At 40.2% G+C, this 25,746-nt stretch overlaps 1 protein-coding gene across 1 annotated transcript in view; it reads right to left on the bottom strand.

The window, feature by feature from the left end:
- The window catches only part of LOC124162475 (transcription factor SOX-6), a 720,216-nt gene that overhangs the window by 16,402 nt on the left and 678,068 nt on the right, over positions 1–25,746 (bottom strand). The window contains 2 exon segments of the mRNA XM_046539021.1: positions 1,366–1,590; positions 3,147–3,272. Of these exon segments, the coding sequence (XP_046394977.1) occupies positions 1,366–1,590; positions 3,147–3,272 (351 nt within the window).

A 25,746-nucleotide genomic window follows, 5' to 3' on the forward strand; every position in this document is an offset into this window, starting at 1 on the left:
AAATTTCCTCAAGGGGGTACTCCATACAAGCCGAACCCAGGTCATCAGAAATCAGGTCACCCTAAAATTTGATGCTGAATCTGCCCCTGTATGGCGTCCTTGACTTTTATTATCATATGGCTCAATGACATCGCCACACCATGCGTTTGGTCTCGTTCGCTAATTGTCTGCTGCTGCATTTCACCTACGTGTTCAGAGATGGAAAACGCGATGACAACAAATGTTCGAAATAGGGGTGGTGATCTCTATTATTGCTGCCATCCCTGAAAATGACCTCATACATCTTTGAGAGTTGAACTCTACATCCGCCATTCCTGAACTTGTACGTAAGAACGATCGAACGAAATTTAGGCTTTGTGGCTATTTTGCAAATTTTGTTTATTATTTATTTCTCTAAGAAGTGAGAGTGAAGCAAACCTTTCTAACAAAAGCTATACAATTTATATTATTTGGGATGTAAAAAACAGATTTACCGAAATTTTTCTTTTTTTTAACTGTATGTAAATGCCTGTAAAATATGGAATGAAGATAACAGTCAAAATTTAACCCAAATCGGTCATTTGTAGAGTTGAATGCATTCATAAATTTTTGGGGATGAACTTCCTGAGAGTGCAGGCAATATGCAACACGTAACTAGGCAACACTCAATGCACAACGAATTTATACTGCTATTTCGATGCAATATTCTCACTTGAGTACAGAGAGAAATGCCTCAAAAATTGTTTATTTTATTTTAAAATATTATTTTATTTTAAAATAAAGTACAACTAATTAGGGATAATTTATTATTGCGTTTGCAAAAGGCAGGAAAAAGCGTTTTGTCGATATTCATTTCACTGTGCGAATTTCAGCGCGTTTTTCAAGTTATGAAATGAATATCATTCAATTTACGATTTAGCAGCAAATCAATGGATTGAGAAATCAAAATTGAATGCATACATTGTAGCTAAAGCTATACTCAAGCAAAATTCCATTTTATCATCTTCGTCAATATTTCGGTAATCCATGAAAATGTAAAACAGCCTTATTTTCTGTTTGGCGTAATCTTCGAAATCGCCGTTTGGACAGTGTTCTTGCTTTCGAGTTCCTCTTTAAGTTTAACAAAAGTTATTTTTGTAAATAATAACCGTAATGGCTGCCTAGGAAACCCGAAGAACCAGTTGGTTGCCCTTGTAAAGCGGGCGATTTTCGACTACATTCAGATGAAATTTTCAAAAGCGATTCGGCAGCGTCAAATATTATGCGATCAACCTGATTTTTAGTTGCTTGTTTTATCACGAAACTAAACAAAAAAAATCATTCGAACTTGAAATTTACAATTTTTTTTGATTCGACTACTGAAATGACAAAAAGTATTGGACTTACGTTGGCTGGGAGCGAGGGTTTGTTCATGGAGACTTGCGGGAGCTGCTGGGGCGGGATGCCGGCGGCCGCGGCGGCGGCTGCAGCGGCTGCGGCGGCCGCACTCACGGGCGGCGGTAGCGTGCGCAACTGGTCCAGGAACGGGATGAACATGAGGGATGGAGGGGGTGGGCCCACCCCTGGGATACTCAGCCCCTTGCTGCCCGCGTATTGCGCCGAAATCTGGCTCTGTGAGAAAGGAAGTAGAGTGATCCCTCAGACGGTAATAATAATAATAATGAATGGGGTAACTTGCAATGTCATAATATTGCACGTAGAGTACGACATTTGGATGAAAAAATTAAGAAATTTTTAAAAAGTAATCCCAAAAAAACACAAAATTCTCGTTCATATTCTAATTAGCGTGTAAAAATGATAAAAGACATAGTTATCTCATTTCTTTATCAATAATCATACTTCTGCTTACAGAAATTTCATTCAACGGCAATGGAGATAGTGAGAACATTGGGCATTACAGCATAGGACAATGCCGAACTAAATTAAGGGAACCGCTTGGCTAAAATGGAAACGTAGAGCACATACGGCGCAGAATTATGAAAACAAATATTTTTCTGCTAAGCAGCATGATAGAACTCTAATAAATATCAGTCAAGATAGTTCGAGGAAAAAAGTGAAACATTTTAGAGAGAAAGCCTGAATGCATATGAAATTCCCTTTTATCTAATAATTTTCGCGTAAAAATAATAAAATACATAGTTATTTCTGTTCTCTATCGATAATCATACTTCTGTCAGGAGAAATTTCCTTCAGTGGCTACGGAGATTACAAAAAATGTACTTAACATTGCGCTCTCGAGCATAAAATAAATGCGATCAATCATGGTTATCGCGGTTAATCTTGAAGTGATAACCATAAGTGAGTCCATGACAGTTAGGAAAAATATAACAAAAGGCAAAAATTGGTCTTAACGCCGGACTAGCTAAATCTGTCTTTGGCTTCGTTACTGAAAACAGGAAGCAAGACCGAAAGTCGTATTTTTTTCCTATTTCTTTCAAATTGCGTATTTTTCATACACATTTGCGTACTTTTCTTAAAAAGATATTTCCTTTTTAGATATTGCGAATTAATTTGGTGATTTGCAATGTTAAATTCAGAAGGCTTGATAATTTGGCTTCATTGAAAAACCCCTTCCATGAAACAAATAACTTTGTACGCAGTAACGGGCACGACTGCAAATTTACAAACACCATTGATGAAATTAATCATAAACAAATCGTTTGGCTTACAATTAACTCAAACTCGAATGCGGATCCTGCGCCCATAAAATGTCTTTGTCGTTATTATTTTGTTTTTCAGTCGGGACTATATTGACATTACACCGGAGAGTGAATCAGTATGATCGCCACAATCACAAAATGAACCACATTTATGGAGATAAAATTTTAGAAGTTTCTATTTTCACAGCGCAGTAATTTCAAGCAAATGAAATTAAGTTGAATTAAAGACATTAAATGGGTTTTTTAAAGCAAGAAGTAAAAATTTCATATTAAATCACAAAACTACACCCTGAAACATAAATAAATATTTAACAGAAAATATTAAATTTTATGCCTGTAAAACTGCATGAGGACACAGTTCAAAGTTGGAACCTTAGAATCACTTTTATTCTTAATCATGAATTATCTGCATAAAACACACGCAAATGATAGAAGAAGTCTATTTAATCAAAAATGATATTATGCAGCCTTTTTGTCACATTTCAAGTGGTACCACCAAATGCCCACCTGTAATTCCTGAATTTTTTGCTGTTGATGAATGATGTGCTCCTGTTGTCTCTTGAGATGCTCCGCTTGCAGCCTCTGCAATTCCATCTGCTTTTGCGTCTCCGAAGAAATATGACTCGCGAACGCCTGGAATATGAGAATAAATGAAGAATCATTAGATAAATTGAGAAAATATTTTTCTACGGTTTGATATAATGCACCACTGATTTAGTTTCAATGGCTTTATCCAAGAAGGCACCAAAACTTGAGTAGTGAATGGGCTCTTCTAATGCAATTCGAAGAATAGTATAAGGATGAGAAAGCATTGGTAAATTCAAAAGCTATTTGTATGAATTACGTGTAGTTGGAGTCAATGATAGCCTATCAAATAACTTCATGTCACGTTGCTCAGCAATGACTCGGAAAGATGCGCCAATGAGGTGGCTACTCATTTCGTTTCTTCCAAAATTTTAATAATTGGCCATCATGTTACTTAAAAATTCTACAAAGCATCGCCGACTGGTTATTTTTTTTTACTCTTGGTCGTTGCTAGTCCCTAAGAATTATTTTATGATACGCATTTGAGGAGTATTCGTGGAAAATAGTCCAATTATGATTTCAATGAATCTCTGTACCCTATAGAGTTTCCAAGTAGGAGTCAGATTGAGATCACTTGAGGCAATTTCACGCATGTTGAATTGAAGATGTACGTGCAAAATATCAATTTAAATGTCGCTAATAAGTCAAATCCAAGTCTGGAAAAAATGGATATGAATCATTTCATGTACCATGCATCATGTGAAATAGCCTGTATTTAAGCCCATTTGATTATTAAACTTAAAAAAGTGATCGAATGAGAAATTTCGGCACAAATTTAGCTTTTCAATTTACGTCTTAAATACTACACTTTGATGCATCATGGAGTGGTCAAGAAAAATACGTACTTAATATTGTCTAGTTTTGACTTATAATAACCATTTCTGCTAAAATTTAAGATCATTTATTAACATCATGACAGTGAGACGAGTCGCTGAATAGTCACCGCTGACCGGACCTCCCGTTGCGTGGGGGGGGGGTCGCCCTCCCAACCCCCTTCATCACCCCAAAGCATATCCCTAGTTACGCCACTGCTACAACTAATATCATCTTTAAAATTTTCAGATCGCTTTTATAGCCGATAAAAATCTACAAAATTAGGAGTTTGAAATATATACTCACAAAAAATGTATTACTTCAAGTGCCTCCTGAGATTTCCTAAGTAATAAATTTCGATTGAAGATGACACAACTCAACGCAAGCGATTACAACGATTGACTACACAAAGCAATGAAAATTGGATGAGTAGGAGCTAAATTCTCTATAACTGGAGAGAGGATTTTAACATGTTGTACAATGTTTCTACATTTTCATTGCTCATGTATTACCTAATCCTAATATATGAAAAATGTGTTTCCGCTGCGACAGAAAGTCTTGTTTGGAGAGCATTTGTGAAGAGGCGACTTTCTCTCTTGTTGCGAATACGGGATGGAAAGATCACAGAATTACAAGCGAAGAAAAAAACAGGTCGTCTGACGATAATGGCGGCGAAAGAGAGGCACAGGAGGGAGGATCGCTAACGAAGGCAGCGCCAAAGGAGAGGCGCGGATTTCGATGAAAAAGCGGCGGCTGTCCGGAGAAGTGGAAGGAGAGGACGAATTTCCGTTTTCGTGTAGTCACAACGTCGAGGACAGACGGTGAGCCACCGAAACCGTTGGAGTGGACAAATAAGTTTCGCAGCCGAGGGCGTGCTTCTTTTTTTCATTTCGGAGGAAAATGGCGAGGTGCGTGAGGGTGGAAGGGGGCTGCAAGAACAACAAAGGGAAAGAAAATGGAGAGCGAGTTCCACAGGGTGCGGTGTTGGGCCCGGCGTGTTTTATTTTTCGGAGTGGCAGAGGAGCGTAGGTGTTGAGTGAAGGAGTGGGTGCTGAGGGGGAGAGGCGCTTTGGAATGCTGGGATCGCCCATATTCCAAGGAAAACAAGATCGGCGGGAATAATAAAAAAATGGCTGCCGCCCGGTCACTCTTTCTCGTCGTCCACGCATTTTGTTAATGAAATAACGAGTCGACTTCATCTTGGCTTTGAGGTCAACCGTCTGCCCACCTCTCGTCCCAGAGCACCAACTTTCCCCCCTCCTCTACCCCCCCCCCCCCCAACCTCCGACTGCTTCTGATTCCCATTCACGTGTTGTTCCCTCATTTCCCTCTGCCCTCCTTTCCATCCCTCCAGCCACTTCGCAAAAGCTGGATCTTCCACTTCCAGAGCTATTTTTAGCCCAACGTCTCGCTCAGGCCGCGTCCACCGCTTCACTTCGTATTTAGCGTTAATTTCCTACGTTGGTTTACGAAAAGTAATAAGTTGATACATCAAACCAAGAAAATAAAATTGAAATCAATGACAGGGAAGGGCCAATAGGACTACTAATAAGGTTATTTAATAATCCAAACAATACGTTAGCATTAGTCACAGTTACTTATTTACTTTAACCATAGGTCGTTCTTGTAGAAATATCAGATTCACTTCCGGCACTATAACGAAGCATTCATTTACCGATGAATAGTCTAATTCCATAGCTTCAAGATTTCTTCTCCGATAGAAAATTTGGATAAGTTATGGGCATTCATTCCATTCAGAAAAAATATGTATTCTCTCTTTAATTGTTCCGATACTAAGAATGGCGGAAAGACTTGGTTTCCATATTAAGTTTACGAAGAAATGTAATTTAGGCCGAGGAAAATCACGTAGAATATCAGTGAAAATATTTTATTTAAATTTCCTCCAAGATTACAATCACCATCACATAAATAAGAATTAAACGAGACGCATCATTATTGATTGACTTCTGCATTTCTTCCCTTGACTGGCACACATAAAATATTCCCAAGTAGCAATATTTGGCGACTAATTTTGTGACTCATCTATCAAAAAATCTTTCTCCAAGAAACGAAAATTTCCTCATTAATGATATCAATTGTAACAATGCTTACACAAAAATATAGAAAGTACGCTACCATCAAGTACGAATGCAAATGGTAAACACTATAATGAGGCATTTTTATGTCCTATTATTATCTCGTATTCATTATTCGTGATATAATGCGTCCACAATATTATTATGCTGTTTAAATCGGCTGACACGGCTTTCTCAGACATCTATTTAGACAATCGATTAAATTCGGATCGATCGAATCGTTTACTGCGGTGCATTAACCTCTATCCATTAAGCTTACTCCACAGGTTATGACACGGAAATAACATCTGTAAGAACACAAAGGCCATTTTATTTATAACACAATGAAAATTTCATTGGACCGTTAAAATATTGAAATTAGTGACAAAAGTAAATGTATAAATGAAAAATTGTGAAGCCATTCCATTCGTACTTTTTCTGCGATTGTAACCGATATTGCCAGCCGTGCACCTCGAAATTCGTTCCTCCCGCTCGCCATTTGATCCCATCTTAATCTCTTAAGGCCGTTTTACACGGGGCACGGAATTGCGCAGGTTAGAGCTGCATTAATTTCTAAAATGGCGTGGAATTGCGCGAATGCACGGACGAAATTAGAACAGGGGCTATTTTGCCGTCTCGCATCCACGCATTCTCGCATGTGCTCTAGCAATTCACCGCTTTACACGACGCAATTTTGATTGCGCCTTCGCACGTACGTCAGATTGCGCAATTCCGTGTACCGTGTAAAACGGCCTTTATCGACAACAATTCTTTCCACTTCGCCTTAAAACTCTTCATTTGTTTCCTCCGCTCGCATTCTCCAATGCCTTCGCCGCATCGACTCACAGAGTGGGCTTCTCATCGCACGACTATTTGACCTCACCCATCCCCCACTTTATCCCCCCCTTCCCCCGTTCCTTCCCGCTCGACAGCTAACCCGTCCGGTTCCATCACGGTAGCCGAAGCCAATTGATTCCTCACTCTTTCGGTTATGTTTTTGATTTACGCTACAGTTAGAACGGGGCGACGCACCCGAAGGACATCTGGTAACGGGAATGCGAAACGGAGTGGGAGAAGCTCACGGCGATTTGAAGACGGAACGAATTAGATTATAGAAATAAAGAAATAAGCCGTCAACCTCAATTTTTTTTTCGATTCCCCCATATTAGCGACCGTAATCAAATTGAACAGATAGCTATTAAGTCTTGAAAATTAAAAGAAAAAGTTTGTCGGTAACACTGAATGTCGCCAGTCTATTAGTAAAAAAAGTTAAATTGCGAATGCAGAATGGTAGGTAGATTTTTAGCCGTGTGACATGCTTTACTTGACGCGATTATTTCACGAGGCGACCGTAAATGGAGACTTTCATTACGCTTTGAAAAATTGGACGGCGCAAAGTGCACGATTGATATCCGAGCGATTACGTAACGCGGCGGTGGCTGCTTTCGGAAACCGCGTTTCAATTTGATTTCCACCGCAATGAATCGAATGGAAAGGCGGCGCGCGTCACTATCGCATTTTTTATGCTCCTCTCATTAATTGTCGTCGAAAAATTTTCATCGCATGTATGCTTTACTCATTTAATTTCCTTTTCCAACGGATTTGTCGTATTGAGAACTGCTGATGAATTGCAAGTCTGTGTATGGATGTTAAAATGCATTATTTGATCATCGCTCGCCGAGAAAAAAAAATATCTTCGAGGTTTAACAGACTACCTCGTACGCGGGTCAGGACGGACCCATTATCAAATACCTGAACAAAATCAATCACTCAAATGTATTCATCCTTTCATGAACTTAAACCAAATGTAAACAGCCTGAATATTCTTTTTTAAATTGAAAAACAGCATTAAGCAGCTTTGATAATTCCATTGTTTCCGTCTTCCTCATTCAGTACATACAAAAGCCAAATAGAAATACGCATGAATGAATCCTTTTATCTTTTTTTAATCTTATTTTTTAACTTACCACGTGGGGCAATGCCGGGCTCAATTAAAGGAACCGCATAACTAAAATGGAAAGGTAGAACACAATGCGGCGCAGAATCCTTAAAACAAATATTTTCCTTCTCAGCAACATGATAGAACTCAGAAAAATATCAGTCATTGTTTTCAAAGCACCCTATGTGGTGTTCACGGCATGTCCTAAACATACTCCTTTCATTTTAAAATTGATAAGTATGAAAGGGCAAGAAAATCCTAATTTTTACTTTTTTCTGGAGTAAACAATAAGTGAAACGTATTGTTTTCATAATTCTAAGCTTACTTATGCTAAGTCAATTGCGGGGTTATCAAGGATAATGCCTTCAATCTGATGACTGTAAAAAGTCGGAAAAGGAAATCATTAGGTATATAATTTTCTTCAGTAAGACCCTTTAATAAGAATTAAATTTTAATAGTTTTAAAGTACATCCCGAGTTTCTCAAGTATTTCATCAGGATGAAGCCCTCTATTTGATAATTGGAAAATAGTAAATGGTAATAAAATCATTATTTATACCACATTTTTCTTGAGCTACCCTTTTAAAAGATTGCCTTGTATATTTTAAAAGTATACCTGCGTCGCTCACGTGTTTCCTACGGATAATGCCCTCCATTTGATAATTGGAAAATACAGAGGGGCAAGAAAATCTTTGTGTATACATTTTCTTGGAGTGGAGTGAGTGTTGTAAGGGGAAACAAGGCTGTGGAGAAGAACCGTGGAGCGGTTCAAAGGAATGCAAAGTCCAGAACACACAAATGGCCGGCCGCGTTCTCGCAAACACGAAAAAGCTCGTCGGATTGACCTTTTACATCACCAAGAATGTTTCTCCTCTAAAAGTTCGGGGGGAGGGGGGGGAAACCCTACGGTCAGCGTGTAGCGTGTAGCTGGCCACTGGATGTCGCAGCAACGGTGTAGAGCGGGGGGAGTACAAAGCAGTTCAATTATCTTAACCTTTCACAGAGAGAAAGAAATCGGTAGGGAGAGGGGTGGGGACAAGCTCGGTTCGCACGTGGAATAAATAATTCCGTCACTTTTGGGTCGACCGGAGCGAAGTTTACGTAAGAAATGTCCAAAGTTGGACGAGGAAAAACGTCCGGGGGAGGAAAGGGGTGTTTTTTAAGGGGGGACAGAAGGGTTACAGGGGGTCCTGGACGGAGAAAGGGCGGGCGAAAAGGGAGTAGGATGGAGGCTGAGCTTGCAGTCAGCAAGAAAAGCTTTCAACAAAATGAAAATCCGAGCGACGTCACTGCTGCCTCCTTGTGGAGGAGAGGAGAACCTCTTTCATCGCAAAGCCTTTGCTCCCCCTTTCAAAGCGTCAATAACCCTTTCTCTGACCCCTCCTCCCTCACGGTCAGCTTTCCCTATGCTGCGTACCTCCTCCCTGCTCTTGTGTTTGGTCCACTTGCTCCCACTCTCATCAACCCTCGAACGAAGCAGATAAATATTCCATTTCCACTAAAATATTGTGACAAAAGGAATAAACTCGAGCGATCCTCCGTATAACATCCGCAAAGTGACAATAAAATATCATGTTTCATTATCATTACTTCTAAAATATCATCGGGATTGAAAGAGCTGTTTATGTAATAAGTATGTAATGCCATGATTTTTTATGATGGTATAATACATCGCGAAATGTAAGGTTCTAAATTTTGAGAGGCATTAAAATTAAGATATTGTAAAGGCCACAATTAGGAGTCAAAACTGCCGATAAGTCTTTTATAATACATAGTCACTTTCTTGCAATTAGGCGTCTTGCAATCATAGCAAATTAAGCAGTTCATATTTTTCGCCAACAGTTGATTTATTGTTTTGAAGTTCATCTCATCCGAAAAAGAAAAGAGAAATATATTGATCAATTGATCAATCATAAGATTTGAGAAATTCCACACGAAGCACAAACTAATTATTGACATGCAGAGAATATGCTAACCCAGAGGTAAGCCACCCAATGTAGGACAAAGTCCATTCGTTGTGAATAAAATGCGGTCATTTCCCTTTCAGATTTATGTATTTTTTATTCCAATAAAATTATTTAGGCAAACAAAAACCAAAAAGAAAGAGGGATAATTAATATATTCCATACATGGGCGTACCCAGAATCAAAACTAGGGGGGAGGGAAAAACTAGCCGTGGTCGTTCAATTTGTACCTTTTTTGCACAGAAAAGGCTAATGCAACCAAAATTTAAGGAAATTATGACAGCAATTTATTAGTTTTTATAATTATTTGCTAGAAAAAATAATGATTTTTATATTAGTTGTATGTCTTATACTAATACCTGTATCATTTTTCTTCAAAAGGAAATTTAATTTGTCCATAACTTTTGTTTTGAACTAAACTTATTTTTGCTTCTAGAGGGGGGCAGTTGCCCTCTTGCCCCCCTCTGGGTACGCCCATGAATGCATAATTAGCAGCAAGTTCAGGAAATGCAGTCCTTGAGAAAATAAGTTGAAAATATCTCGTCGTGCGTTTTTGAATTCCTGAACTTTAAGGCGGGGATTATTCTGTCCGTTCTGCCAACTTAGTTGCTTAAACGCGATAAAAGCACCACTAGCCACGAACAGCAATAGGATCCTAAAATCGGTTAATCCCAGTTCCCGTGAAGAGGACTCGTGCCATTTTGAATATCACGGCTTCGATTACTGAGAATAGCGTTATAGCGTTTTATCTCCTTATAGGAAAAAAAATCTTTATTACTCAAATACAAATATTTATTGCTGCATTTTGAGGCAATTCTATGACATACCCTCAGAGCCCAAAGTTAAGTAAAAAATAAATTAGTGTACGTTAGCTAAACCTGTGAACGCATATGGACCCCGACTTTCCAAAGGAATTTTCCATGCATGCATTCGATGATTCCTTAGTATTTACTTCAATGGGCAAATTAGGAGGGTTCCTTTAGCTTCTACAAACTGTCAAATAAAGATGTATTGGAGACATTCATAAAATTGCATTTCAAGGGCTGATTACTAAGATGCCTCTGGCTCAGAGAATCGGTAAATCTCCTTTGATGTTGGCAGAAACAATCTCAGTCCACGAGACGAGGAATTGAGAGAGCCTCCTTCAAAACTTATAACAAGGATTTTTTTTCGAGTGGTGAGTTCTGTCGCGTAGGAGGTGGGGATATATAGAAAAAGCGAAATAAGATGACGCTGTGAAATGGATATCCGTGGAAGGGAGGGGGAGCGGGAAAAGTTTGAGGGATGAGGGAAGCAAGCGTAAGAGGAGAGGGGAAGAGGGGGATTAAGGAATCAAAAAAATTAAAGCGACGAAAGAAAAAAAAAACTCCCACGGATTTTCAATCAGGCGCAGAGATGAGTTGTCTGTCTTGTTTGCATAACGCTTTTTTTTAGATTGAGAACGTCGTCTCTATGGAGACTGAAGACAATATTATTTACGAAAGGGCCTTGGTTTATTTTTTCATCGGGAGGAATATGCCTTTAAATTTCTCGTTTGGAAGTTTTGCATTCGAAATCAAGAAGAAATTTGTTGAAAACGATTCGAATGCGGCACATTTCTAATGAACCTCTCATGCAAAACCATTAATGATTAATATGTATGAAGAAGATCTTTGAGGAAAGGGAGTTAATCGTTGGAATTGGCACGTAAAACAGATAGAGCAAGCTTTTTCAGTAGCTCAGCATAAATAAGGAGAGAAGGCTGAAAATTTAACGGCGCAGGATTAAAGAGAAAGGAAGGATAATTATGGCTCATTGCCTACGGACGAACGGACAACAGCATTCATCTCCCAGGATAACCAGCATCACCACACAGATCTAGTTAATTATTCCCGCTAACGGATTTCAAGGCATTCTATTCCCAACTTAAACTGACTGATTGCCAAATATGCAGCGCAATGAGATATCTATGGCGGATGTCCAAGGATATTGGTCCGCCATCTCCCTTTCTCGAGACCGAGAAGCAGAACGGGTATCAGGCATTGAATCAATAGAAATTATTATTACACCCGATGGATAGTAGAGATAGGCTTCATAATGTAAAGAGAGGCACGGGCAAGTAGCAAACAGGTAAAATTGTATGATGATTTGTGATTACCTTACCGTCAGCGAATTTCATTCCGACTTGCTCTCGAATTTCAGACCGAACCAGGATATTGTCCATGTATTCGAACGATGGAATTCTCCTAAATATTTCTGGAAGGAATTCTGATTTATGGATGGAATTCTTCGGAGAAATCACACAGAAGATGATGGAAGGTGGAGTACATTCAGTGGAAAAATTGGAAGCAGCCAAAGTCTCTACTTGGCTCAAGAACGATATATTAATTTTTTGATAAGATTATGCGCTAGGCACATACGATCTCGTAAGCCTTCAAACAAAAAGCTGGATAACTATGAAAATGAATGACTTCGTAAACTTACCGATTTTTTTTATTATCTCTATCCATTTCAACGGCTTCACTAGATTTTCAAGAAGTTATCTTTCACCCATTGCCATTATCATTGTGACTGCAACTGAAATCCACAAAGCAACGTCTGCCTCAAACTATACGAGAAGTTCGTAGTTGTACATGTCTCATAAGACCTTAACGACGAGTATCGAACGACTAACATCGGGCATAAAACGTACACGAATCCTTCTCCGCTAGAGAAGGTAGGATGAAAAAGACCCCGCGAGACTTCCGCTTAATGTTTGTTATCACAGAGTCCATTTTGTTTGCTTTCTGCGAATGGAAGGGGGAGTGGGAGGGCGGTCGGCCCGCTTTCAGAAGCCACCGCACTGACACCATTTCCGTTACTAATTCGAGATGTTATTTCTTCTGGCCTCCACCCCGAAAAACGTTTTCCCGAACGGTAATTATTCCCATTTTCGTGTCCGTGCTCTGGCTCCCGAATGCGCGCGCATTCAGTGTCGTCCTTTGTTTTCCACACTTCCGCCGTTGCGGCGCTCGCGAAGTGGCGGGAGGCACGGAGCGCGACGCCCAGGTCGCAGTTCCAAAGAAAACACGCCGGGAGTTATAGTCGCCGGACGGTGATTACGCGGCGGCCATTTGGACAGGGAGCCCCGTGGACCAGAATCTTTTGCAGTCCCTCCCTCCCACGTGGGAGCATCTAGCGAGGAGATATTGCCTGCATCAACTGGATACACAATAAACTCTGCGTTTATTGGACGGTCGTAAGGAGCCCACGCATCGGTCGCGAGCATTCGCATCGCTAATACGGGGTACTCAATTTATCTTGGCATTATCCCACAACACGGATGCACATAAAATATTTTCCCAGGGCATAATAAAAGTTTGAGTCACAAGAAAATAGGAAAAACTAGAAAAATCGATAAAGGGGGCACAAGGCCCGACTCACCGAGGCATAGCGCTCAAATATTAACCCTTTATAACCCAATGTTGCTTCAAAGCAACATCATAAATGTTTAAACTTTCATCTCTATTTAGGAGATATCTAAACTAAATATTAATTTGTAGTGTAAATTTTAATGACGAAATATGTAGCTGCCACGATAATTATCATTGAGTGTTAAATTTTCTAGTTTTCAAAATGAAAAATCTTGAAATTTGATTTCTCCCAGAAACAGCTCTGGGTTAGAAAGGCTTAATATCAGAGGTTGGTCTTCTATTTTTGAATCATGCGACTCTACATTTATAATACAAGGCAAAGTGGAAAATATATCGAAATGGGTTAAAAATTTCATCCATACCTTAGATCACGAAATATTTAGGCTCACAATGCATATTATTATATAACAATGTGCAGTAACGAGTTCGATAACTTCTCATGCTTCGAAGTCGACACGCCAGAATTCTTGTTGTCAAGCGTGTTGCATGCCCCACAGGCGCCAGAACTACCTCAATAAGGTCGACCCTTACCTCCAGTAATTGAAAACAACAGCGAAAAAAACTATTTACGTGTATTTAGATACTTATGACTTTATCACCTTGCATAGTTATATTTTGATTATGCTCATGTTTACACTCGCCTAAACAATGATATATTATTTTGGGGTTTATCCCTCCAACTAACACAGTTATCCATTTCTCAAAAGTGCATACTACGAATTATTTTTAACCTAGGAAACCTTTATCGATACGACTGTATTATTTGTAAAACAAAATATACAATTGTAAAACCAAAACAATCCCATTCATCTACATGTCACTAGAAGGATGAATGACCTTCATGTAATTTCGTACAAGTTGCAACTCTATCAGATAGGCACAAACATGGCTTTAGTGAACACACAATGCTCTACATCCAGTAATGACCATATTACTAACATTAATGACTTCAAAAGAGCATATAAGATTTTTTTACTAAAAAATGGATTTTACTCTGCGTAAGAGTATCTTGTAAATAAAATATCAATATGATTAATGTTTTATTGCGAGATTATTTCCTTTGTTGATACTCTTGCTAACATTTTATGTACGTAATTGTCGAGTTCTAAGCTTGCGTAAATAAATCATTATGAAGAATAAAATATAGGCATTTCTGTTAAGGACCATAACGGGGAAAGGGTAGTACATAAGAAGGCCAGCACTATGCGCTGAAATGAAACAGTTACCCACCCACTTCCTCTTTTTCCCCCATCCCCCATCCAATATAAAATCCTCCATACCCCACCCTCCTCGTATCCACTCGCTCTATTTCGAGAGAGGCACCCCTCCTGTGAAAACAACAGGGGGCTGGTGTGTGCGGAAAAAAGGGGTGGTTGATTATAGCGGCCTTATCACACGCGGCTGTGCCAAAAGGATTCCTCGAATGGGGTGGACGGGGCGTTACTATATACGGGTGCCATGCAGAATCCTTGTGAGAAGAAAGGCTTCTTAGTTTTTTTGGGAGCAGGGGGCGTAGAATTCTGCATAAAACATGTTTCCAGATGAATCCGCAGTGCAGTTATTGGTGATAAAATCCAACTGATAATTTAAAACTGTCTAAAAATTAAAGTGGGGATAGTCTTTTTTAGTATCTCTGTTTTTTATGCATTAATAATGTATGTTATGCAAGTACTACACCAAAATTGGAGCTCTCCGACGACACATTTCGCCATTATCCCGCTGCTGAATTAATTCCTCCAACTTTCCTAATGACGCAATTATTCTCTAAGCATCGCATAAATAAACCAAGACGGTCAGTAGTATAAAAATCACCCTTTTTATCCATAAATGTTACGAAAGTCCTTCAGCGCAACGCAGCGCTAAGCTATTTGTTTTGGTTTTTAGTTCGTAGACGGCGGCATCGGTGCACGAGCGCTTGGACCTTAGGTAGGTACGTTCTGGTTTGCCAGTGCGACCCGAAGATGTACTTGATTAAGTACACGGTATATACTAAGGTGGTACACTTGGATTGGTATTCAGCCCAAGTCAACCATACCCTAATTTGAGGGCGGGTGGTAGATGCAGATCGCAGCATTCCTCAAGATCACTCGTATATTCACTGCCCCACACTGATGACTCCAAAGGCGGTAGGCACCAGAACCGCGATATCCACCGGCCGGCTTGCTTGCAACCCTCCGCTCCTTCCAGTAACGGCTGATAAAGGAAGGGCCGGCCAGAAATAGCAGCCGAGGGAAACAGAGAAAAACACACCCGAGGCTGAGTCGTGCATTCGATCAAGCATTTCCCAAGTGCGCGGGGCTGTTATCGCAATCGGCCACTCAAAAAGGGGGTGGAGCTGCGGGCGGGGGGAGGTTCTATTTTGTCTTCTTTTGGATGGAAGGAAGGGTTAGGAGCGGAAGACATGGGTGCCCATTTATGGGCCAAAGAGCGAAGATACGGGCCTCTTTACATTCGGGAATAATGAAAAAACGGAAATAAAATATTCTAAAAGGATTTAAACATCTTGCTCAGCTTCACTACTTATTTTAATTATTTACAATTCACCAAACCGTTTTATCAGAAACTCCTCCCCTTATTACCGAAAAAAATTATAGTCGAATGTAAGGTGGACGATACAAAAGCCATGCACTAATATATGTGTACTTCCGGTTTACTTGCAATAAAAACGAAGAAGCTAAATGTAATGAAACAATATTCTTGCTTATTTTAATAATATGAAAGAATAATAATAAGATCAAGGAAACCATGCAATTAAGTAAAAATGAATTTAATTCATAAAATGTTACACCAACGATTGGCTTTATACTCGTGTAAAAATTCCACATTGTTTTATCTAATCTAAAATGTCCCAAAAACGTACTCATAAGGCCTTGTAGTTAACCATCCAAACGGAAAGGATTTCTCGGACACCCTAAGCCAAAGACCAAATATTGCGGGTGCAACCATGGCAGAAGTGGAAAATTCAGAGTAAATATATCCAAAAACTTTCAAGTTGGCTTCGTAGTCACCAAAAGCCGAGGCCAATATTGAAACGCAAAACTTAAATTTTAGTTTAAGAAATACGAAAAGTTAGCAAAGAAAATACAGTTATGTGTAGCAGTAATCTTGATACTTCTCCTTCATTTAGCAATAAACTTTAATTAGACTAAAATTTACGATCACAAAAAATGACACGAAAACTGATGCTATCATCGGAATCGCTCGATGAGACCCATCACGTGAACTTCAAGTTGGAAATACAATTAAATTGTACAGAAATAAAACTTAAAATTGTACTAGAAAAACTGTGTGAATAAATGCTAGCGACGAAATCAGCCAAAAAACATCATACCCATCACGTGATCCCGGATTTTTCAATTTTTTAATTACATTATCCCGAATTTTTTGATCTTGATGGTATGCATAGAAGTCCAAAATTGTTCATGTCTATTGCAAACTCTGACGTAGGGAAGAGAGCGCTCAAGGGCAACAATTGCGAGGCTAGGGAAAAAAACGTGGGCATCGCCCCCGCTCTGGCTGCAGCGGAGTTCAAGAATAGAAGGCGTACATCGAGAATAAACAATCGCGGATGCACCCTCAAGTCGAGTGGCCTCTCTTCATCCTCGACAGCCCATACCCTCACTCCTCCCTTATCTTCGTAATAACAATTGCGTTCTCATTCTGTCAGCGACGCAGAGCAGTCTAAATTTTAAGCTAACAAGAACTAGAGATAACTTCAGCAAAGGGCAGAGAATATTTTAAAGACCGACCATTCAATATGCATAGAAAATGCTGTTATTGGCTTAGAAAAAATCGTATGATTTAACTCATATAGTTCAGTTCTGCAGAACGTATTATTACAAGTAAAACATAAGAGAATACTTATGATAAAACATACAAATAATGGAAAAGTACTTGAAAATTTATTGTAAGTAAAACATAAGAGAATACTTATGATAAAACATACAAATATTGGAAAACTACTTGCAAATTGCAGACAAAAATCTATCACAAGCAAAATTTCGCCAAAATGGTTACAAAATTAAAGTTTCATGAGAAAATATATATCTCTGATACAGAAAAAGTCTGTCTGTCTGTCGTGTTAAAAAGATTGCATCTCACATACCTTCCAATTAAGAATCAGGTCGGAAATGGTCGTCTTTCACACCTGTTGTAGAGTACTAAAAATGCTCAGTGGAAAATACAAAACCACAAGTATTCACTGCAGTATATGCCAACATTTATAAATTTGAAATATATTTTACGTAGTAATGAGTTCCTTTACTTTGAATTTATTGATTGAAAACTATCCTAATCTTGAAATGGGCATGCTATTAAAGGATACTTTATCGATAGCAATATGTGTCATCCAGGAGTATTCCAGTAAATATTGGAAAAACGCCGGCCACAGAGAGAAACGAGAGAAATTTTTTTTCCACATCAATGAAATATACCGGAAAAACAATTATTGAGAAGGAATGAGAGAATAAAAGTCACGCACTTACAGAGTCGCACTTCAAAGGAGTTCAGAGATCAGGAGGGAAGCAGTGAAACTCAAAGCATGACAAAAAATGGGGAGTACGATAGATCTTCATAGGACTCGAATAATTACCGTATTTTTGTGTGCCTGGGATTGACAAAAGTTTTGATGTAGCCAGCATTAGGTATTCACGGGCGGGCAAATGATCTACTAAGTTGATGGCAATGACGTGTTGGGCGGGGGCGTTCTAGCCTCCTTACTTCCCATCCCGCGAGCAGCAGCACCGCCCACTTTGCGGATAAGAGAGAAAGAGGTCTTATTTCGCACTTAAGTTTGAATTGAAGAATACATATGACTTCCACTAAAAGTTTGACTTGGAATTTGCTGATTGAAAACCAATCCCTCCTGGAAATGGTCATTGGTCATTATAATCAAGAATGATTTATTGATTGAAATGATGAGTAGTTCATCCAGGATGATTCCTAAAAATATTGGCAAAACTTCGGCTAAAGGATGAAAGGATGAGAGAATATTTCTTTAAATATACCTATGAAAGCTATGGGGAAAAACATTTATTGAGACGGATCGAGAAAACAGAAATGTCACGCACTAAGAGATACACATCAGAGGAGTCCAGAGACCAGCAGGGAAACTCAAAACATAAAGATAATGGGGAGTAGGCTAGGCCTCAACAGAAGTTGAATGATCACTATATTTGTGTCTCTCCGATTGTAATAAGTGTTTTATTCAGTCAAGATATGGTATCCGCGGGCAGTAGATTCAGTCAATAGAGGTGATAGGAATGATTAAAATGGGGAGTGGCCCTGGTCTCATACTCGAATAATCATAGTATTTGTGTCTCCCTGATTAAAGAACGCGTTTTATTTAGCCAGCATAATGTATCCGCGGGCAGGAGATCAGGTCGACAGATTTTAAGGGAATGACCTGTTGGGTGGGGACGTCCTAGGGCTCTCCTTTACTGTCCCGTGAACAGTAGCATCGCAAAGAAGAGAGAGAGAGAGAGAGAGGGGTCCATTCTCCTAGAGTTCACCCCTTCCCAACCCCCTCGTGTCCTCCCAGGGGAGGCCCATTGCCATTCCTCCCGCGTCCTCCCCGCTATAGTAGTGTGTCGCGCTACCCCCACCCACCCTCCCAGCCTTTCTCACCGGATCAAAGGCAGCGTGCTCTGAAAGAGATGCGACGCCGAGATAAGGCGCTGATGACGCCCCTGATGAATAAGTTAGGAGGGGGGAGGCATGCGGGATGGCTTTGGCTGAGGTGGTGAGGGAAGGGGAGGGGAATTATTACAGAATAGGCCTTCCCCTCCTCCTAGGGGTGGGGGTCCATTCCCCCCTCCCTATCAGCATGCGCCACCTTGTGCATTGTGACCCCGTGGCCGAGACGAGAGGGTTTTTTTTTTTACTTTTTACCCGATTCCCTTTAAAGGACACGGGGCTGAATTCGGATGGGCGACCCCTTTCCTTTTCAAGGGCCACACCTTTATCTTGGTCCTTCATCTCCTCCTCTCATGCCGGCCAGATATACAGGCTCTCTCATTGTCCTCAATGGCGATTGAAAATCCGCACTCCGTGCCGCCGAATTAGAATGAGGATCTAATGAGGATCGGGAAATGGGGAGGGCGAAGGAACGGATTGGTGCAACCATGGTGCCGGAGCAACAATGCGGAAGTTATTTGGTCGTCTTCCCGAAATGCCACATGTCGCCGGAATAGTTTGAAAAGATTATATCAGGCATCAAAGTCGAATGTTACATTTCATGGTACATCTCCTATTTGAAACACGACGAAATGATATACTGACTTTCTCCGCGATCGGAAGAAAAAAATTGACTAGTTAGCTGATAATTACAAATTTACGTAATTGGATCATCAATATAACAGAAGCAAGAAGTAAAATTCATGAAACTTATGCGGTTACAGTGAGAGCCCATTCAATGAATTGTGTCGCAGGAATCCGTGCACGTCGCGTCGAAAGGATGGCGGTTCTGACGGTCTTCACCGAGCATCTCCACATATGAGATGATATTTATCCACGAGCAACCTCAAATGATATGTCTCCAGGTCTAACCATTTTAAATGTGAGGAGTAGATGTGGAATAAGGTGGCCAAAAGGTTCTTACCTCAGATTGATGTAGGCACACGATTAATTTTGTCTAGAGGGTCTTGTAGTATAAGTTTTTAGTTGAGGTTTCAATCACTTTTAGAATCACTGTTTTTTCTCAAATAATTTTCCTTGAAAATGGCTCTGAAAATCCGTAAAAATTCAATAAAATATTCATAACGGGAAGTTAACTTCCAAATAACGAAAAATTGTGCTCCGCGAATGAAAATGTTAAGGGAGGTGCAGACTATAAGGCGATGATGGCTTCATTTTCTTTACCCGTGATTTTTATTATCATTTACTACAAAAAACATTAGATAATACTAAAAATTGAATTACTCATCACCTTCCAAATGATTTGACTAACAAAAGCTGTTACTAGGTTAAATATTGACAATTCTGTGTTCTTGTAAGTATCGTTGTTTATAGCTTATTTCTTATCCATTTTAAATTCAATAACCGGAACTTAAAAAATTAAAGTAATGTTCAGCTATCTGAATTTAATAGTGTTCGTAAAGCTCTGCAATACAGTAAACAAAAAATTGGTTTCAAAAATGCACTGACAGTAGAGAAAAACTCGAGCCCGCATTTGTCTTCCGCTGATGAGGATTTCCCGGATACATTTGATAATCCGAGTGTTCATTTTCCCCGTAATGGTTTTGATTCTGGCCGAGAATATCCACCCTACGAATCAACAATTTGTTAACCAACAAATCTCACGCGGATCCCTTTTGGATGACGCGAATGAAACACGGCATGGGGATGGATGTATTACAATCATCCCCGGGTCTCCCGCCCACAGTCATTTGTGAAAGCGAGACCGTAATTAGCGTTCCTTGTGCCGCAGTTGCGAGGGCGGACAATCGAAGACCCATCCCACAGCCGATTAGAGACTTTTGCGGATTGGGACGGGGAGAATAAATGCGAGGGCACACCTACCTATCAGCGGAGCTGAACCATGAATGCGCCCCACGAATTTCATTGATCCGACCGACGACTCCCGAGTTTTCCGGTAAAAGCACACGACTACACACTCACAAATCTGCAGAGACGAACGGATAGATAGATGGATAGGTGGATACTAAAACCCTCTCACCCCCTTTTGGCGACACAACCCCCTTTTGGTTTTATTTTTCCTTAACGAACGCCTAATACCGAAAAGCGGATTTCAATGCGAGGAAGAGCGCGCTCGCACACATGGCGGGAGGAGGAGGCGCAACAAACAAGGGTCTCCATGGCGACCCTTCCTTTCTTTTCCCGCGCGCGCGAGTTTTTGTTTCGCGCCGAGTCCCGCAGAGGGCAGGGCGCTCGCCTCCCATCGTGATGATCCTCTTTCTCCCTATCGGCCCCTATCCATCTGAGCGGGAGCACACCACCCCCTGCCACACACCCAATCCTTCTCCAAGCCCCCCCCCACTCCCCTCATCGTTCGCATTCGCCACAGTGGCTTTGATTTCCCGGCAATGAATGCGCTATGATGAGAGGATGTTCGATATGGGATGAGAAAGAGAGAGAAGGGAAGAGGGCCTCGCGGGGAGGAGCGGCCGGGCGCCGCCGATATGTGGGTGCGGGTGTGAGGGGTGCGGAGAGGAGGTAGGGGATCTTTCCCCCATCCCCCGTGACTGTGGGAAATAGAGCGAATGTAGAGACGACAAAGGAAGGCTTAGAGGTAGAAAGGGACGCTGTTAACTGGCTGTTTAATCCAAACGACCCCCCCCTCTCCCCTTCCCGCTATCCCACACTGCACCGCGCAACTAAATACACCCACATACAGACGGACAAACGTACAAATACATGTGCGTGTGTTCGTACGCAGATACACATGCACTCACGGACTTTAACTCGCGCACGCACCGCTGTATCTCTCTGGGGTCGGGCGTTGCGATCGGAAGCGGAGCCTCTTTTCAATTCATTCTTTCCCTCCCACTAACCCCTTCCTCCGCCGTGTCATCGTGGTCTCAATTAATCCGAAATGAATTATTTGAGCATGTCGGACCCAATTCAATATCAAACATATGATATTGCGAGTGTTAACGGGAGTGCATCAGAGGGAAGCTACAAGGGTTATGGCCATTATTAACATTTGGGAGTAAACAACAATTACTCCATCGGATCCATTTTATTTCGGATGCTTTTTATCTCAATACCCATAATGCACGCTAGTTTTCATAGAGGACGGAGAAAAGGCGCAAACTTCCGATTACGGAGAGGTCATTCAAATATTCTTACGAATGCGCGAAATGAAGAAAAAAATCGACACGAGAAACTACACTGATTTTAATCAATCAGCATGTCATTTCCCTAAAAAAATGCTTATATCAATATCAGCACATAAGGTCTATTTTTCTGGATTATGCGATCAATTACACGAAGAAATATACAAAATAAGTCGATCAAAACTAAGGAATTCGAATTTACTGGGCTAAAAATGGCCTACACAATGATCTCTTGAAAATATGAGCCATCTCCCACCAGAACACAGCAAGTATTTTTCTAAAAACTACTTCTGTTCTGGGAATCAATGACACGAAGAAAGGTACAGGCAATGCGATAAAAACAGAGAAATTCGCATTTACTGGGCTTAAAAAGGAAACTGAGCAATACTTCCTAATACGGAGGCTGACATAAATAAAGCAGTTCCGCAAATATATGCACCTAAGTTTCGGATTACCGCGTGGAAAACTTTTTCTTCAGTGCTTCAGGTAGGCAAACAGATGGCGTCACTATATGCGGTCAATTAATAAACAGGGCACGTGCATTAACGGCACGATTCTATATGGACACAGAGATGGGTTCAGATGACGAAAACATTGCGCATGGCGCACCCTTCCTTTTCGAACGATCAAAATTGACCATGCGTAACACTCATGGACCAATATGTGGATGTGTGGTCACTGCTGTCGATTCTTATCCAGTTTTCAACTCCAATAGCCGCCAAATATACGCAGAGCTCTCTATTCAGCACAATTCAATGACACAATTTAAAATATTTTTTGAATACACTCATATAATTTCAATCACGATTCTGTTAACCTCACGGTGATTTTAAATAGACTACATCCAAATAATAATGCTGCAATTTAACACTCGAAATTGTTAGGGAAGATATTTTGCAGCCTAACTTTTAAAATTCCATGCACAAACAAAATACTATCGGATTATATTAATTTTCAATGCAGTTAATAAAAATGAAAACTAAATGTTACTAAAACTAGAGAGCGTGATCACAAGTATCACTGGAAGAATTTTTAAAGAAATTTAAAGATGTTTTTGAATGAAAATTATTCTTTGACATTCTTCAAAAATAATATTATATCTTACAAGAAGGAAATAATATTAAGGAAAAGAAATTTATTGCTTCTCTTAATTGGATAAAAATCGTAATGAAAGAAAAAATAGTGAGATTAGGATTTTCAAAGATCAATTCAGTATCTTTAAGTACTATTTAATAACTGGGAAAAGGTTTTTCAACACGACATGAGGGAGAAGAAATGCATACCCTCTCGCAAGGAAGAATATGCTTGTTGAATACGGCAGCAGCTGTGCCGTTGGATCACGACACCGCAACATCACGTTCATACAACAACGTTGCAAAATGTTCCGCACCTCATAAGAATTATCGGGGACTGCGAGTGGGGGATGTGTATCCTAGCAACTCTAAATTGAGACGAATGCGACTTTGAGCGAACAAAACTCGAATTTTGCTACGCGTTCACCGAGGCGCACTCAATTTAATTTTTTATTTTCTAGCGATTTTCTTCTTTTTTCCATTTTCTCTATTCACTCCTCCGGAGACAAACACAAGTCGCGGCCCGAAGTCTCGAGGGTGAGCGTTGTTTACGGAAATTCTTGGCTCTGTCGGCAGCGCCTCTCTCTCTCTCGCGAAAGCGGTTCGGCCCTGTTCCATCACTGAAAGTCTTTTCTTCTTCTGCCTCGCGTCTTCCTCGCTTCACTCGAGTAGTATCAACTATGGGGTGCCCACTCACTTTGCTCAGCCGGTGAAAGGATTTTTACGACCTTCTGCTCTGGAACATTCCCACAAACACTTTTCACCGACTTCCCTCACCCCCTCTCCTCCCTTCCCTTTCCCGCCATTATTCCACAGACGCCCCCCAACGTCCCACTCACTCCAAACCAGGGTTACCACCTTTTCAGGTTTGATACCCACGACACAAGACCATCTCCCATCTTCAAAGATTGGAAAGGAAAAAACTTAAGAACGTCATTGATTTTCCTTTGATTTAAGCGAAAAAATCTAACAATGGATAAAAAGTAGTCCGAAAGTATTATGCCAATAGTAGCTTACGCGAGATGATTTAGTCACAACGTTTCCCGCTATTTCAGTTTTGAATGACGAGAAGGGAAAATTAAGAAACTTCAAACAGTGAGAAGGAAATTGGTAATTACGAAAAATGAAAAGCATTCGATTAAACACGGCAGCTTTCACGAATTCAACCATCGTCAGTTCCCTCAAACAAACACTTTACTGTCTTTTAAATCCCCTTCCTTTACTTTCCCGCCATTATTCCAAAGAACCTTCCCTCGCTTGTTCCCACCCCACATTTCCCACTTATTCAAGACCTGGGTCATCACCGTTTCAGGATTGAGGCCCAAGGCAAAAATCCCTCGCCGATCTTCAAGGATTGAACCGGAAAAAATGTTTGTATCCAGCTGAAGAGCACTCCTGATTTTATTCTGATCAAAATAAAAAAATCACGGATGAATTACCTAATAGCGAAAGACAGGCCTAAATTTTGGTATAGATCGAACCTTGCGCTAACCGATTCAGTCAGATTTTTTCATAATTGTTTCGCAGCGTATCAACTATCGGAGATGAATTCGATTCATGGCTCCATGAATGAAAATTATATTAAACCGAACATAAAAATCAAGAAGCCTCAAATACTACTACGGAATAAAACGGAACGGCTTCCGCAAGGGTAGACATTGCGAAAAGCAACGCTCTTTCTTCACGGTGTTCTCAAATCAGGCGAAACGACAACACAAGTCGACTCTTTATTTATAGACTTAAAGAAAGCATTGGATACCGCACCTGACAAAATAGTTGCAGTCATGCGGGTAAAACGATAAAGTTAGTAAAATTGCACATGAAAAGGGATTTAATGTTGTAATCTATGATATTAGTTCTGGCATTCATTGAACATTTGCATTAACTTTTTCAAGTTCACATTCCATTACTAGCTGGTTATTATTATCCGTCTTAATGAGAACGAGCACAGACCTGAAAGTGCTTGCCCACCAATCATACTCGGGGAAACACATACTACAAATACTTACTACAGCACTTTCTGAGTGATCGTTAGAAAAAAGTAATCTTGAATCCCCACCAATTACCAATGACAGTCCCAGAATTTCCTTGTTGAAGGCGAAAACTGCGGCTTGCATTAAAATAATCACAAGTCAGTCTTCTTGGGCGAAAAGAGCGAGGTCTGCCTCCTATAAGCTGGAGAGCACTTTTGATCTTCTTCAGAATGAAACGAATATAAATCATAGACAATCTAAGTGATGAAATATTTATAATTAAGTCAGATAGAAAGGCCTAAATCATAAGTCAATAGCTTTCGATAGGTAACATAACCACAATTTTTTCAGATATTTTTCCATCGCAGATGCCTTTGATACATGATTTATAAAATGCAAAAATAATAATTGCGGAAAAATCCAGAAGCTTCCAGGACGATTACGGAACTACACGAGAAATGAAGGGAAATGGAATAAGTTAGAAGTTCTCCAATGTTCA

Source organism: Ischnura elegans, chromosome 7 (assembly GCF_921293095.1).
Source record: "Ischnura elegans chromosome 7, ioIscEleg1.1, whole genome shotgun sequence".
NCBI lineage: Eukaryota > Metazoa > Arthropoda > Insecta > Odonata > Coenagrionidae > Ischnura > Ischnura elegans.